At 35.0% G+C, this 14,351-nt stretch overlaps 1 protein-coding gene across 1 annotated transcript; it reads left to right on the forward strand.

The window, feature by feature from the left end:
• Nucleotides 1-302: 302 nt before the first annotated feature.
• LOC129268997 (WW domain-binding protein 2-like) lies at nucleotides 303-13,939 on the forward strand. The gene is made up of 8 exons (XM_064105179.1): nucleotides 303-478; nucleotides 2,320-2,425; nucleotides 3,338-3,473; nucleotides 4,125-4,217; nucleotides 5,205-5,396; nucleotides 6,865-6,915; nucleotides 7,615-7,688; nucleotides 10,248-13,939. The coding sequence occupies exons 1-8, from the start codon at nucleotides 423-425 to the stop codon at nucleotides 10,290-10,292; spliced, it is 753 nt and encodes a 250-aa protein (XP_063961249.1). The 5' UTR covers nucleotides 303-422; the 3' UTR covers nucleotides 10,293-13,939.
• Nucleotides 13,940-14,351: the final 412 nt, after the last annotated feature.

The following is a 14,351-nucleotide window of genomic DNA, read 5'->3' on the forward strand; positions in this document are numbered from 1 at the left end:
TGAAACAATTTCCGCCCCCCTCCTATTGGCGAAGGCTGGATCCGCCCCTGTGTCCCCCCTACATTTTGGGAGAGATTTCCGCCCCTGGATCTAGTGTTGATTTTTTTTATGGTATTTCTTATTTGATTGTTTTTTTACCTTCACATATCGCTTTTTATAATATATGTGTTTTGGAAGAATGGCTAAAAAGTTGTTGGAAAACTTGGAGGAAAAAAAATAAAGCTAGGCCAAGCAGGGACGTTCAGAGGGTATAGCAAACAAAATGCAAAATGTGACGCTCGAAGATCATGAACGATGACGTCATTACATGTCAATTACGTCATTTATCGTAGTTGGATCTAAACAACTTGACGACTACGGCTACGGAAGTTTGACAAAAAAGCCAAGGGTTTTACTTTTAAACGTGCTGATTACCAATAAATATGTCTTTAAACACAGCAAACACTAAAAATGGATCTATTGTATTACAAGGAGATCGGTGAGTATTATTTATTATACTATGCTACAAACAGCAGAAGACTAATTAGAGTTTCAGTAGTTGGAAGCAAATTGCGGTCGCTGTCCCACATATTGCAATCGATGTTTGGTGAATTCAATATTGTTAAATTTGTGACTGTGTTGACTGTTGTAATTATGTGCAGTGTGCTTGCTTGTGCCATGACTTGTGTGTTATTGCCTTATTACCTTATTACGTAGGCCTACTGGAAAAGTGCAGAGTCCTGTAGCCAAGTTTCCAGGGGCGGTATTCTGGAAATGCCCATCCCACTTTTTTGTCAACCAAGTCCAAGTCCAAGAAGAATAGATCAACCTGCAAAGTACACAGAGGCGTCTCTTCTGTAATTCTCCGAAGCATTTTTTCTTTGAAAAGATTCATCTCAAAAGTGATCAGGAGTCTGCAAATCCGTCTCTGTAATGCAGAATGTCTTCAGAATGCATCTCGTAAAATTGGATGTTCTTCTGAAGAAAAATTCTTGCATCTTGTTGACTGAGAAAATAAGGCAAGAAACAGTGAAGTCCTTCTCTCACTGAACTGCGGACTTTCCTCTACCACACGTTTTTCTATCAACACCATATATCTTTCTGGGGCAATTTTTGGTCCCAAATTTACCATACAGACTTGACGTTTTAGGCCAGCATTTTTTGCCGTCTTCAGGAGAATGTTCTTTCTCATCTTCAGCGCATGAAAATCGTTTGCCCAGTTTTTTGGTCACCTCTATCTACATTGTATTCATTTCCAATAGATCCATTTTTGTTGCCATACTAATGTGATTTGTAAATCTTGACTACAGATTGTCATTTTTGTTCAAATACCATTGCAATCATGCTTGTCTTTGATGTGGAAGAGGTTCATCGTGGTGAAGGATTGAGTAGAAGAAATTAACCAGTTGTCTCACGATGTAGCAAACGTAGTTTGCTTGTCTTTCTTTCACTTTGAGATTTATTAGTTTTTCTATTCACAAAATACAATCAAGGTTCATGTAACAATACATAGTCATTAGGAGGTCAATGTCAATCTTAATTATACATAAAGAAATACAAGAAAGGATTAACAGGAACTAAGGTGAAAAAAGGTAACTGGCTATTCATCAGTAATGAAATGGAACAGAGGGGCTTGAAAGAGGCAAGCCCTTGTGACTCTCAAAGCATACAATTGTAACATTTTAACTCTTTGCTCACTTTGTTTCACTTAGAGTCACATAAGGCAGACTGCCAAGTTCGACTCAAGTCACATTCTATTCACAATACACACAGAGTTTCTTAAGTCTATATACATATACATGTACACACTAGTGATGTGTGGATCGCATTGTACAGTGTACACACAAAGCTTTCCTGTATAATAAACCAATCAAAAGCTATTGTGAGCTGAATAAGTGTGGTCCATGCGAAACCCCTGGTTAAGGTTGCACCTTGAAATTAATGTGGTGCGGGGGTGATTCTGTCTGTGGCTGGCAAAGAGTTAACAAACCTATGTACATGTTTGTAGTATGTGTAATAACAGAGATGAACAGAAGACAATCTTTTAAAAAAAATACTATGGAACAAAACACCAAAAGTTTGAACAAATGAGTGACAAAATTGCACAAAGTGCCAAATTTCTGTGCTGGAATCTTTACAAAAAAAGATTTATAAGATAATCTATGAGAATTGAATACAATCTACATGTATGAGAATATAAGCTATGAGTACTTGCTTCTTTATAAAGTTCTGTGATACATTCAATCTGAAGAGCACTATACAAAAATACCAATGTCGTACAGTACTGTATTGTACAGTCGCTGTGGTAACCCTCTTATTTTTTATTTATTTTGTTTTTAGCGTGATCCTTGTACAAGATGGAGTGGAAGCATCTTTTGAAATGAGTCCCATGGTGGATCACTTCAAAGGAACCAAGAAGGGCAAGGTTTACCTCACATCACTTGTGGTAAGTAGCAGGGGAGGATGTAATATTTTTTTAACAGGGCGATCGCTGAATATGTGGGGCTATTTGTTTCATTTCAAGAGCTACTATTTGGTGCAACAAGCAAGTACATGTGTGTGGTGTATGAAAATTTATTATTCTGCTGAAGATTAATTTCTCTCAGTATTCACAAATGTGTCAGATCTTAAGGCAACTGTAGAATAGATGCCTCAAAGCATGCAGTTGAGTGTAATTTATTAAGGAAAATTTGAGCTGTCATAAGGACCAGAGCCTGTCCTCCTCATGTATTTCCTGTGCTAGTAAATAGTGGAAAATATTTGATTTATGAATAACATATGGTTTGGGTAATCTTCAAATTGTTTTGCCTGGGACTTGTGTTAATATTGTTTGCCTTTTGCCATTTTAAAGATTTAGATTTATTTAGTTCCGTTCAACAAAATAAACAAACATAATCGAAGTAATAGTACATATTCAAAACAATATAGACAGTTCAATGACATTTTATACCTAATATAGAAGATAAATTAACTTGCCAAGAAAAGCAATGCAGCTTATGCTTGTATAAAAGGCAAGTCCTTAAACTTGATATCAGTACTAATTAACAAATCTATAAACATGTACATTAATGGAGACAGTAAAAACAAGTAATCTACTATTTAAACAAATCAAAATAAAGCGACTACAAAAAATTAGAGAAAGTGATTTAAATGATAACAATAATAATAATGATAAATTTGAAGTATAGAATTATAATAAGGAGAAAAAAAAGAGGCAAAGGAAAGAGGGATGGAGAGAAGGATGGTGCAAATAAAGCTGAAAATAAAAAGAGGAACACGACAGGTGCACAGGTCATTGAGCACTGTAGTGTCATTATTTATTTGAGTCCATATATGACTTTTTTTTCTTCCTTTGCAGATGGCCTTTGTCCCTACAAAGTCTGGTCTGATGAAATCCCTGGCAGTCCCATTCACCAGCCTCAAGAACCTGGAAATCAAGCAACCTCTGTTTGGAGCTAATTATCTCTCTGGCAACATTCTGGCTCAACCTGGTGGTAAGTCTGAGAAGATCCGCTTTCGTCTGATCCTTCAAGCTAAACTGGTTATAGCAGACAATGATTTTTCAGCAAATTTTTCAAAGGCCAACCTGTATGAACTAGCAGCCTGAATAGTCCCACCTCAAGTCCTGAAGTACTCGTATCTGGCCAGGTTTATGACCCATAATGCAACATTCTTGGCAGTGTAGTCTTGTAATATAGACCAACTTAGATGATGATACATCATACACTAATTCACTGCTCAATACATTCATATTGCAATAAGCCCCACCCCCCCCATAAAAAAAATAATAAAATAAACAAATTATTGATTACAGAAAACATGTGCTTTACTCTGAATTCCCAAGTGTTTAATGACATCCATATTTTGTTATTGTTGTTCGTTTTGAAATACATGTATATCTATATAAAGTTCAGATAAGCACTTGGCTCTCTCTCTCTCTCTTTCATAAACTCTGACCTCCTACAAGTAGGTTTCCTCTCTCTGTCTCACTACCATTCTCTTTCGCTCATTTTCCTTCCCACAAAGAAGTGCCTCTACCCCCCCCCCACCCCTTATTTCTCCCATCTGTCATTTCTCATTTATAACCATTTCTATCTGTTGTTTCATGTACTTGTAAGTTTTGCTACTTATCATTTCGTTGACAGGTGGTTTTGAGGGTCAGGTCAAGTTTAAGATGATATTTAATAACGGAGGTGCTATTGATATGGCACAAGGTTTGATGAGAGCAGTCAAACGAGGTAAGCCTATTTATTTCTTTTCTTTTCTTTTCATTACAATCAAATTAAATCCCATCCATTAATGAAATTGGAATGTTGTTTTAAATCTATTTTTAAGTAATAATAATAATAATAATTGGCATTTATATAGCACTTTATCAATCTACAACTGTTCAAAGCGCTTCACAATTACTATTACCCGGTCACTGGATTCATAGCATTTCAAGCAGCCTGTTAGGCGCACACTTGCTAAACCAACCACAATGACGGTTGTTTCCTATCGGTACTCAATTAGCACCTGGGTGAGAGTGGCAATGTGTAAAGTGGCAAAGTATTAATTAAAAAAAAATGTTTTGCAATAAGCAACAAGGAAAGAATGTTAATAAAAGCTTTTTTTTATACAAATTTGTGCAAGTAAATAAATAAAAATGGATTATCAAAGAGTTTTAATTACCAGACACAACATCAAATAATATTTGAAAAGTTTTTTGTAAAATGAACAGTTTTGTATCATCTTTATGGATCACTTTCTCACTCCTGCTTGAAAAATTAAATTATAAAAGTTTAAAAGAATATGGACATACACTGTATTTGCCTTTGCGGAAACTAAATGTCAATTAGTACAATTTGTTAATTGGTTACTTAGAATTTATCAGGCTGAACTATTATATGGAATAGAATGATAAATGTACATGAAGATTACAAGATCAATTGATTTGGTCTTTAGTATTTCTTATGCAATATGTAATTGGGTTAAGTATGAAACTCAAAAATCAAATACATGTAGTTGGTTCTACAATCTTGATTTTGTTAATCGTCTGTGGGTTAAACTTACGGTAATGTTTTTATGTTTATCAATATTGAGATTGTTTGAATGTAATGTTTTCTTTGTTGAAAGGATTTAAATCCTTCAATGTGATTCCTTAAGATATTTTAAATCCTAAAAGAAATTGTTTTAAATTTTGTGATAATTATCTTGTATTTCTTCTCAAAACTCTTTGTCCACAGCGCAAAATGCCCCACGGCCGGCTTCCGCCCCCAATGCGGCGCCACAGATGTACCCCGCCCCATACCCAGGGGGTTACCCCCAGGCTGCTCCCCCTCAGCCTGGCTACCAGAACGGGGGAGCATATTACCCCCCTCCCCAGGGTGGGATGTACCAACAGCCCTACCCCCCTCCTGGAGCTGCATACCCTCCAGGTATTGTAACCATTATTTCACCTTTCTTCATATTTCATACATGTATCATATTTTTTTGAAGGTTTGCATGGTGGTATGTACAATCGCTGATGTGGTTTATGGTACACCATGTGAAGTGTTATAGAAACAGTGGATAGAAGAAGAGAAGAAATGGATAGGCGAGAAAGTGGAGATTTGAGAGTAGAGTATTCTTTCTTGAAAGTAGTCCTGAAAAGGACTGTAAACCAGGAAAGATTGATGAGTTGAGAACAGCTTGAGTAGTAGAGCTAATGAGGAGATGCTGGCTTGAGTCGGCGAGTAGAGATGATGAGTAGTAGAGAGACTCGACGTTTCGGGCAGGCTCTCCTGAAGACGGACAGTCAACCTGCCCGAAACGTCGAGTCTCTCTACTACTCATCATCTCTACTCGCCGACTCAAGCCAGCATCTCCTCATTAGCTCTACTACTCAAGCTGTTCTCAACTCATCAATCTTTCCTGGTTTACAGTCCTTTTCAGGACTACTTTCAAGAAAGAATACTCTACTCTCAAATCTCCACTTTCTCGCCTATCCATTTCTTCTCTTCTTCTATCCACTGTTTCTATAACACTTCACATGGTGTACCGTAAACCACATCAGCGATGTATCATATTATATTCATACGTCACTCCACGTTTGTTGTTATAGTTGTAGTTGCACTGAAGCCTGCATGCATGATATAACAAAATAAAAAATATTCCATGTTTATAAGATTTAGATTTATAAGATTTAGATTTCTTTCACTAAAAATAAACCAAACAATGAGTCTATTTATTTTAATTGTGTTGAATCTTTTCATGTTGAATTACCAAATTGTATTTATGGAATAAGTGGAGCGTTGTGGCCAAGTGGATTAGTCTGCGGACTATAAAACAGAGGGTCATGGGTTCGAATCCCAGCCATGGCGTACTTTCCATCGGCAAGAAATTTATCCACATTGTGCTGCACTCGTCGACCCAGGTGAGGTGAATGGGTACCCGGTAGGATAAATCCTTGAACGCTTTAGCGCCTATTGATATGGCGGCTTAGCTTCAGCCGGGGTAATAATATGATACCAAGTATCAAAGCGCAGTTAAGTATATGCACATAGTAACTGCGCTATATAAATGGACATATTGATACATTCTCTTCATAATAAATCTTGAATATTACTCTTTAAACTGGCTCAGTTGGTTATTAAAGAAAAGTTTGTGTATGTAACTTGTGTTCAAACTTTTGAATCTAGAAAAATGTATTCACAGAATAACTCTTGAATATTACTTTTTTCCACAGTTTCTACTTCACGAATGATGATAAAGAATGACACATTTTAATATTTCAGCATATATTATTCATTAACATCATGAAACCATGAGTTTAAGGTTCCCTGTTAGTGTTCATGTATTGGCAAAAATCACAACTTATTAATTTTTTTTACACAATGAATTATATTTTACCATTTTCTTTCATAGGCCAACCTATGCAGCCTCCACCTCCTTACTACGGAAATGCTCCGCCTAATGGTATGCATCTTCTCTTCAATTTGAACTTCAGGAAATTCTTATTCTAATTTTGAACATGAAGTAGTTACATGTAGTGTCGAGTGGATCTGTATTTGCCTATAATACATAATCACGTCTGAGTACACATATATGTAAACAGTACAGAATACACGTACAAAAGTTTTTGCACATGCCAAACTTCAAGCCCTGGAACAAAAAAAATGTAAAGGCTGTTTCCTTGAATTACAGGTTTATTAATCTCTTTGACATCAAGTTATATTTTGTTATATCCTCCAACTGATTCTTCCTACGTGGGTCAGCCCTAATGTACCAAACATTAAATTTGCTGTTTCAACAAGTGAAAAACCTATTTTACAGCTCTGAAAAGATATATATATGTTCTCATCCCTTGAGTCAAAAGAAACAAACATGTAATTGTAAATCAGACATTCCATGAAATTATCAACCTTTTTGTATGTCGGCCTAATTTTATACTCTCCTTCATTGACTTCTAAAGCCATGATAATTTGAAAGTATTACAATATTTCAGATGAGCTAAAGAAAGACAAACCTTTTCAGGAAGTTCCCGCATACAATCTGTGGGACATACTTTTTTGCAATTGTCCAAATGTAAATAATGATTATTTTTAAAGAAATATTACATACAAGATGATTTATTTCTGCAAATACCATTATTTGATTTTTTCCTCTTTGCTTCAGTTGGAACAGCACCACCTCAGCCTGCTTATTGGGATCCTAACTCGCAGAACGTTTACATTCCACAAGCAGAACCGGTAAGTTATACCATTAAAGGAGAATGAAACCTCTGAAACAAGATAGCTTGTGTGAAAACGGAAAAATCAAAGAAACAGATCAACGAAAGTTTGAGAAAAATCGGACAAATGATGAGAAAGTTATGAGCGTTTGAATATTGCGATCACTAATGCTATGGAGATCCTCATATTGGCAATGCGACAAAGATGTATGATGACACTTGTGAACAACTCTCCCCATTACTTTAGTATATATTTCACTTAAACTGCCTCTTTTATCACGTCTATCAGTAGATCATGTGTTATTTCTATAGGAGGCATGCAGAGCTTCTAAGTCTCCCGGATCCTGCGGGAGAATACTGGATTGCGATCCAATCTCCCGTTCTCCCGACCCCATGCCAAAATCTCCCGGATAATCAGGATTTTTAGCTGTTAAATTGTAAAATTCATACAAACAACTGTTTTACGAGTCTAGCATGTTCAACTCCCTAACACCCACTAGAACCTCCTTATCACATTTTCATTTTACCCAGTAACTTTTACCAGTTTTTGTATAATCGTACATTGATTTCCAATGTAAATGAAGATAATGTTACTGAACGACTGGTGAAGTAGTCTAACAAACCATTTTATTTCCGGGTTCTGCAATGTGTGTGATGAAAACACTTCAGCGGTACTCCATGCACATGACCCCCGATGTGCCCCGGCGCAGCTCCAGCCAGCCGCGCTGCGCCAGGAAGCTACGAGAAGAGAAGTTCACGAGCACTGCGAGGCATTTTTCGTAAGCTTGTGTGCGCTTTATTCGAGCTGAAACTGTGGATCAACGATGGGATTAACAAGTGGATTACTTTTACACCCCGACTTTCAGTTTCAGGAATAATTTTATTGACAATCCTGAAGAACCAGAAGCAAAGTGGAGATTTTTTCGCCTACTTCCACTTGGGTTGATCGGATTCGAACATTTTCTCTTTCGTGAGTGAGCTAGCCTGGCGCTGGCTGGCTGAGCTGTGCGGAGCACGCCCCGTCCCGATTAATCCACACTACAATCGCATCGTCAGTGACCATGGAGATCATGGAGATGGAGTCATCCAAGACGACAAAATACTTTTCGAAGTATACAGATAATTTTCAAGTGGAATGGGACTGTGTGACAATTTTCACAGGAATCCCTCAGAGACTTTAAACAGTCCACATATAATTGCTCATTTACCATGTTTACAGTTTACCACTACTGCAGCCCCTTCCCCCTCTGGCCAATTAAAGGTATTTTCATATTGAATGCATTCTTTTATGAATTATTTAAAAAATCTACTGTATTGCCTGAAGTGTATATTTAGTCAATGACAATTCATGAATTCTCTCTAATGTGCATTTAATCTATCGGAAATTTTTTGATGGTTTAGACAGCTGTCAGTTGCTATCAAATGTTGTTTCTTAATGTGTTTTGCTACCCAAAACTCCCATCCGTGGGACAACGTTCCGCCGCTCCCTCACAAAATCATACCTCCGCGAAATCTACTGGATTCTATCTTCCCAATGATGGCAGCTCTGGGCATGTAATACAGTCTTTTAAAGAACACATCATGGATAAAGAGTTTGTATCACCATAAGAAATAGCAAAAAGATACATTGTTGGGGTATTTTTATAGTCCATCAAAGGGGAAGTTGTTCACATGTGACATCACACATCCTTGTCGCATTGCCAATGGGAGGATCTCCATAGCATTAGCGTTGTCTGATTTTTCTCAAACTTTCTTTGTTCTTATTCTTTGATTTTTCTGTTTCGACACAATCCTACTTGTTCCAAAGGTTTCATTCCCCTTTAAGAGATCTGTTGATAGATTTTATCACTATGGCATAAAAATGAATATTCCTCACAAAGATAATAAAGATGATATCGGCAATAGTGGTGGATACTTAAACTTTCATCAGAATTTGGTAAAATTTCTAATCCTTGTGAACTAATGTGGAGTATTTTTTTAAAAGCTTTTCATCAGTCATGAAAAGTAAAGATTTATTTTTCAGTGATATGACATCTGCACTGTAAGTGCTCTGAATTTTTGCTTTCTCTCAGTGTGCATATAAATGTTTTATTTCCACTTGAAACTATTAGGGTAGGACCTGGGGGCCGTTTCATAAAGCTGTTCGTAAGTTAAGAGCGACTTTAAGAACGACTGGTGAACCTTTCTTACGCGCTAAACCATCGCAAATGAACAATTTGATGCACACCATTTACCACAAGAAAGGATTACCAGTCATTCTTAAAGTCGCTCTTAACTTACAAATAGCTTTATGAAACACCCACCCGTTCTATAAATAAGTATTATTGCCATAATAATGCAGCATTTTCTCCTTATATTCCCCCCCCCCTCAATATTACTATGATTTTTTTTTCATAATTTTTTTTGGGGGGGCCTGCATGCTTTGAAACATTTGTATAAAGCGCATTAATGTTATTATTATTATTATTATTATTGTTGTTATTATTATTTTTATTATTATCATTATTGTTATCATTATCATTATGTATTTTTCATATTTTTATTGCTGTTCTTGAAAAATTATTTTTTTTCCTCACAGACGGCTCCCCCTCCACCCTACACAGAGAAGTCAAAGACAGATTAAAGCCACCTTTTTCTGGAATGAATCTCTGACCCCTCGGCCATGATTCTTCAACTCAAATCAGCTGTGGAGGTGATGGTGATTATTCAACTTTAATCAAATAAAATTTATAGAGCAAAAATACTATCATGATTTAATTATGTATATTGTAGTCTTCTGCTCCAAAGCCAGATGTGATATATTATCTGTTTGAAGGCATTAATTGCTATGTTTCTGTCCCGGCAAGGCACTGAACATAGTACATTAAGCTCCATATTTGTGACACGTATATTTTTCGTTATGAATACCATACATGTACATAGATCAACTCTTGTAGATTTTGAATGCAGAGGTCAGAATCTCTTGGTTCCAATTTTTGTTTTCTTTTTCAAAGGTGGTACTATGGTAGACTAGTTCCACATGGTTAGCAATTTGGAGCTGCTACAGTATATACAACATTGTTGCTATTGTTCGTGTAGGTTTTAAGGTTGTAACTTTCAGATGTGAATCTTTAAGCCTTAAGATCATTAGCAGATGTAATCTTAATCCAATACACAATCATTGTCGATTCTTGAAATGTATTTGTGGTACAGTCAACTTTTAAAAATTCCAATCAATGACATACCATCTGTTGGTTCGGTATCGGTTTCGGTGCGCCCTTCACACTGCTTTAGATGCCAAATTCATGCTCTTGTGCATTGTTTTGTCAGGGGAGTAGTATTACATGTAATTGATTAATTCTATGAATGGCATTACTATCATGTATATTTGCCAATTGGAGCACTATTATTCTTTGTTTTTGTGTGGATGTGGAGAGATAACGTAATAAGTTTATTATCAAATGCTCAGAATATTTGATGATGGCTTTCTCTGTGTCACATGCTTTATTGAGAGAGAGAGAGAGCATCTAAACCTGCGATTTGTGATATCTTTCTGCAGTGTTTTAGCAGCTTTGTTTGTGTAAGTAGTGATAGTGCTATATACCCTCATATATTATGAGTATATCGAGTCAATCATTTTTCAAATTTTTCATTTGCAAATGATAATATATTTTCTCTTCTATCTCTTTTTTTCTTATTTGTATCTTCAAATTGAAATTGAAAACATATCTCTTTAATTAAGAAATGTTGTGTTCACATAGAATTAAGTAAAAAGAGCTCTGAACTAGCGCAGCTGAATATATTCATATGAAAGCTGCGCTATACAAATTTATGTTTATTGTTTATTATTATTATCATGTACTCTTCTTTTTTTCTCTCTCTTTCTTTTCATCACTTTCATCTCACCCTCCCTCACTCTCTCTCTCTTTGAAATTAAATTATATGAAAAAGCAATAATGCATATCTTGATCATAATTCATGTATTTCTTTTATTCTTTCTCTCTTCCCTGGCATTGACATTCATTCATATGTCCATGTACCTTTCATTGACTTTGTTCTATTTTAAGTAATATCAATTTTGTAAAGTATTTAACATTTAACTTCTCTCCCTATTTCTGTCAATTATATTTATTTGACAGTGATTTTTTCAAGTGATGATTTATTCCTGCTCAATTATCAATCAATTGATGTAATTTTTTTGTATTTGATGAATTGAGACACAAACTGGAAATCATAAGTTATGTTCATTTTGGCCTGGTTTTACATGTATTAACTTTATTTCACAAGGATTGGCGATACTTGTACTACATATTTATTTGCTTGCTTTATGTGCACAAATTACTATGATGATTTTTACTGACTTTTGGGGATGTTATTTTTGCATTCCTGGAGTATATTTCCTAAAGTTTATCCCCATTAAATTATCTTCTTACATACAGGATGAGATCTAAATGATATTATGATGCTCACATATGTGAAAAATTTGTAGATATTATATTGGTAGAATTATGTTACCTGTCTTCAGAAAGCAGACCTTGTTTAAGAAAAAAGTAAACTCCATTTGAGAGAATCCCAAAATTTAAATTATGAGAAATCCGGGGGTTGTTTCACAGAGAGTTAAGTGTAACCAAGAGACATGCTTAAACACCAATACGGATGTTATTTATAACGCGTAATCCAATTGATGGTTAGGTGGAAGTGCGTATCCCAAGCAAATAATCTGACCAATATGGTCATGCATTATTTACCGCACATAATTGAAATTTAAGTGCGACTCTACATGTAAGTCACCCTTAAATTTTTGTGAAGCAGCCCCGAGGAATAATTAAAGACATGATTTCAGAAGACTACTGTAATTCTACAGAAATGATTTTTATTTCATTCCTTCTAAAGTTAAGATCCATTGTCTTTATGGGAGCTTTATCTGTTATAAAAGTCTTGTTCATATCTTTAAAAAATATCTATAAACTTTGATTTAATACATGCGCAAAAATATGCTAGGGGATCAATACATTTATTCTGGAGAAATGAGAAAGGCCCTCTATTGGTGTATTTCTTGTCGTGTTGTAATAAGTTTGAAATGGCATATGAGCTCCGATTGCTATATTTTTATTTAAAGTGCTACAGACTATGAATCACTCTTGCGATGGAAAAAGATATTTGTTTTTTTTTATGATTGTGGTATGCACTAAAGAAATATGTAAGTATAGTATATCAATAGGATTTTGGCTTCATTTTAGCTCCAAACTCTGGAATAGCTTACCCTTGGTAGTTGGGAATGGCATTATACGTAAACAACTTCCAATCAAAACTCAAACCACATCTATTTGATTAATAACAAGCGTATCAGGATTCTTATATAACACAGTACAATATAGACTTTATTGAATAGTTTCTGCTCTCTATAAATCTATTATATTTTTATTGTTATGTTATGTGATATTCATTATATGTATGTCAATAGGAATTTGCTATTTTTAAGTATGTTTTCATGTATAAAGGGTGTGAATGATAAAATTGATGATTAGAATATATATGTATAATCCTTAGATTATTCCATGGCTATTGGGTGATTTAGATGCACATTAGAGTAAATATATGAGATAACACGTCATGCATTTAATCATTTGAACAGAATTATAGAGGAAGATTCTTTATTCAAACATTGCCACATTATAGTTTTGAAATATGTATTATTCATGTCGCACTGTTACACCGTGTTAAACTGATTTGTATGACGGAAAATGACTCCATGTTTTTACTAATGAAGCTTAATATAGTGTTACTTTATATTGTGATTTTTATAAAAATGATCAGATTGAAATGTTAAACAGGGGTTTTGAGATATTAAAGTGAAGTCATTCTTCATACATGTGCATTATATGAAAGAAGAAAATAAGTCAAAGGATTGTGGCAAAACATTTTTTCTGACCTCGTTTTTGTCTTAAAGATGTGATATAACATTTGTGTACATACATGAAGACTCATGCCAGAATTAAGAGACCCCCCTCCCCCTGAAAAAGGGAAAGAAAAAAAAAACCCAGATTTTTAAAAGAAAAGGTAAGGTTTATCCAAATCGTTTCTTAAAAACAGTTTAAAATATATCAAATCATCTTTATATGCTGATAGATTGATATATGAAACTGCTTTGTAATTAAGGATGACGGATTAGGTATCATTACATATGTACTGTATATTTATATAGAGTTATTGATTTTTATATGATACCAATGATTTATATTTGTATTATTCAATATTCAATAAAGTGCAATTTGTAAATTCATCATCAAAGCAATGCTTCTTTCTTGTGTTTATTTGCTTCTTGTCATCAGAAATATTTGTTCTGAGGATGTTTTTGTTGTAGTTATTTTGGGCTGTTTTTTGTGAATAAGTGGGTGTTAATGCACTAGCGTCTCAAAACAGGCTAGTTCAAACACTGATGTTGTGCTTATTGTGTGACAGCAGAAACACAATTTTGATATTGGGGAGAGGGAAGGGGCTACTTAGCCCCCTTTTTGGTGATACGTGTATGTTAAACTTTTAATGCTCTTTCTTCCAACAATTGTTTATTATATAATTTGCATATATACCTAAGAACATAAGAATATAGAAGACAGAACATAGATAGGCATACCATTCAAATGATTCATTTAATTGTATCTAGTACTCGCCCTCCCCCCTTCTCTCTCTCTCTCTAGCCCCC

Source organism: Lytechinus pictus, chromosome 10 (assembly GCF_037042905.1).
Source record: "Lytechinus pictus isolate F3 Inbred chromosome 10, Lp3.0, whole genome shotgun sequence".
Taxonomy (NCBI): Eukaryota; Metazoa; Echinodermata; class Echinoidea; order Temnopleuroida; family Toxopneustidae; genus Lytechinus; species Lytechinus pictus.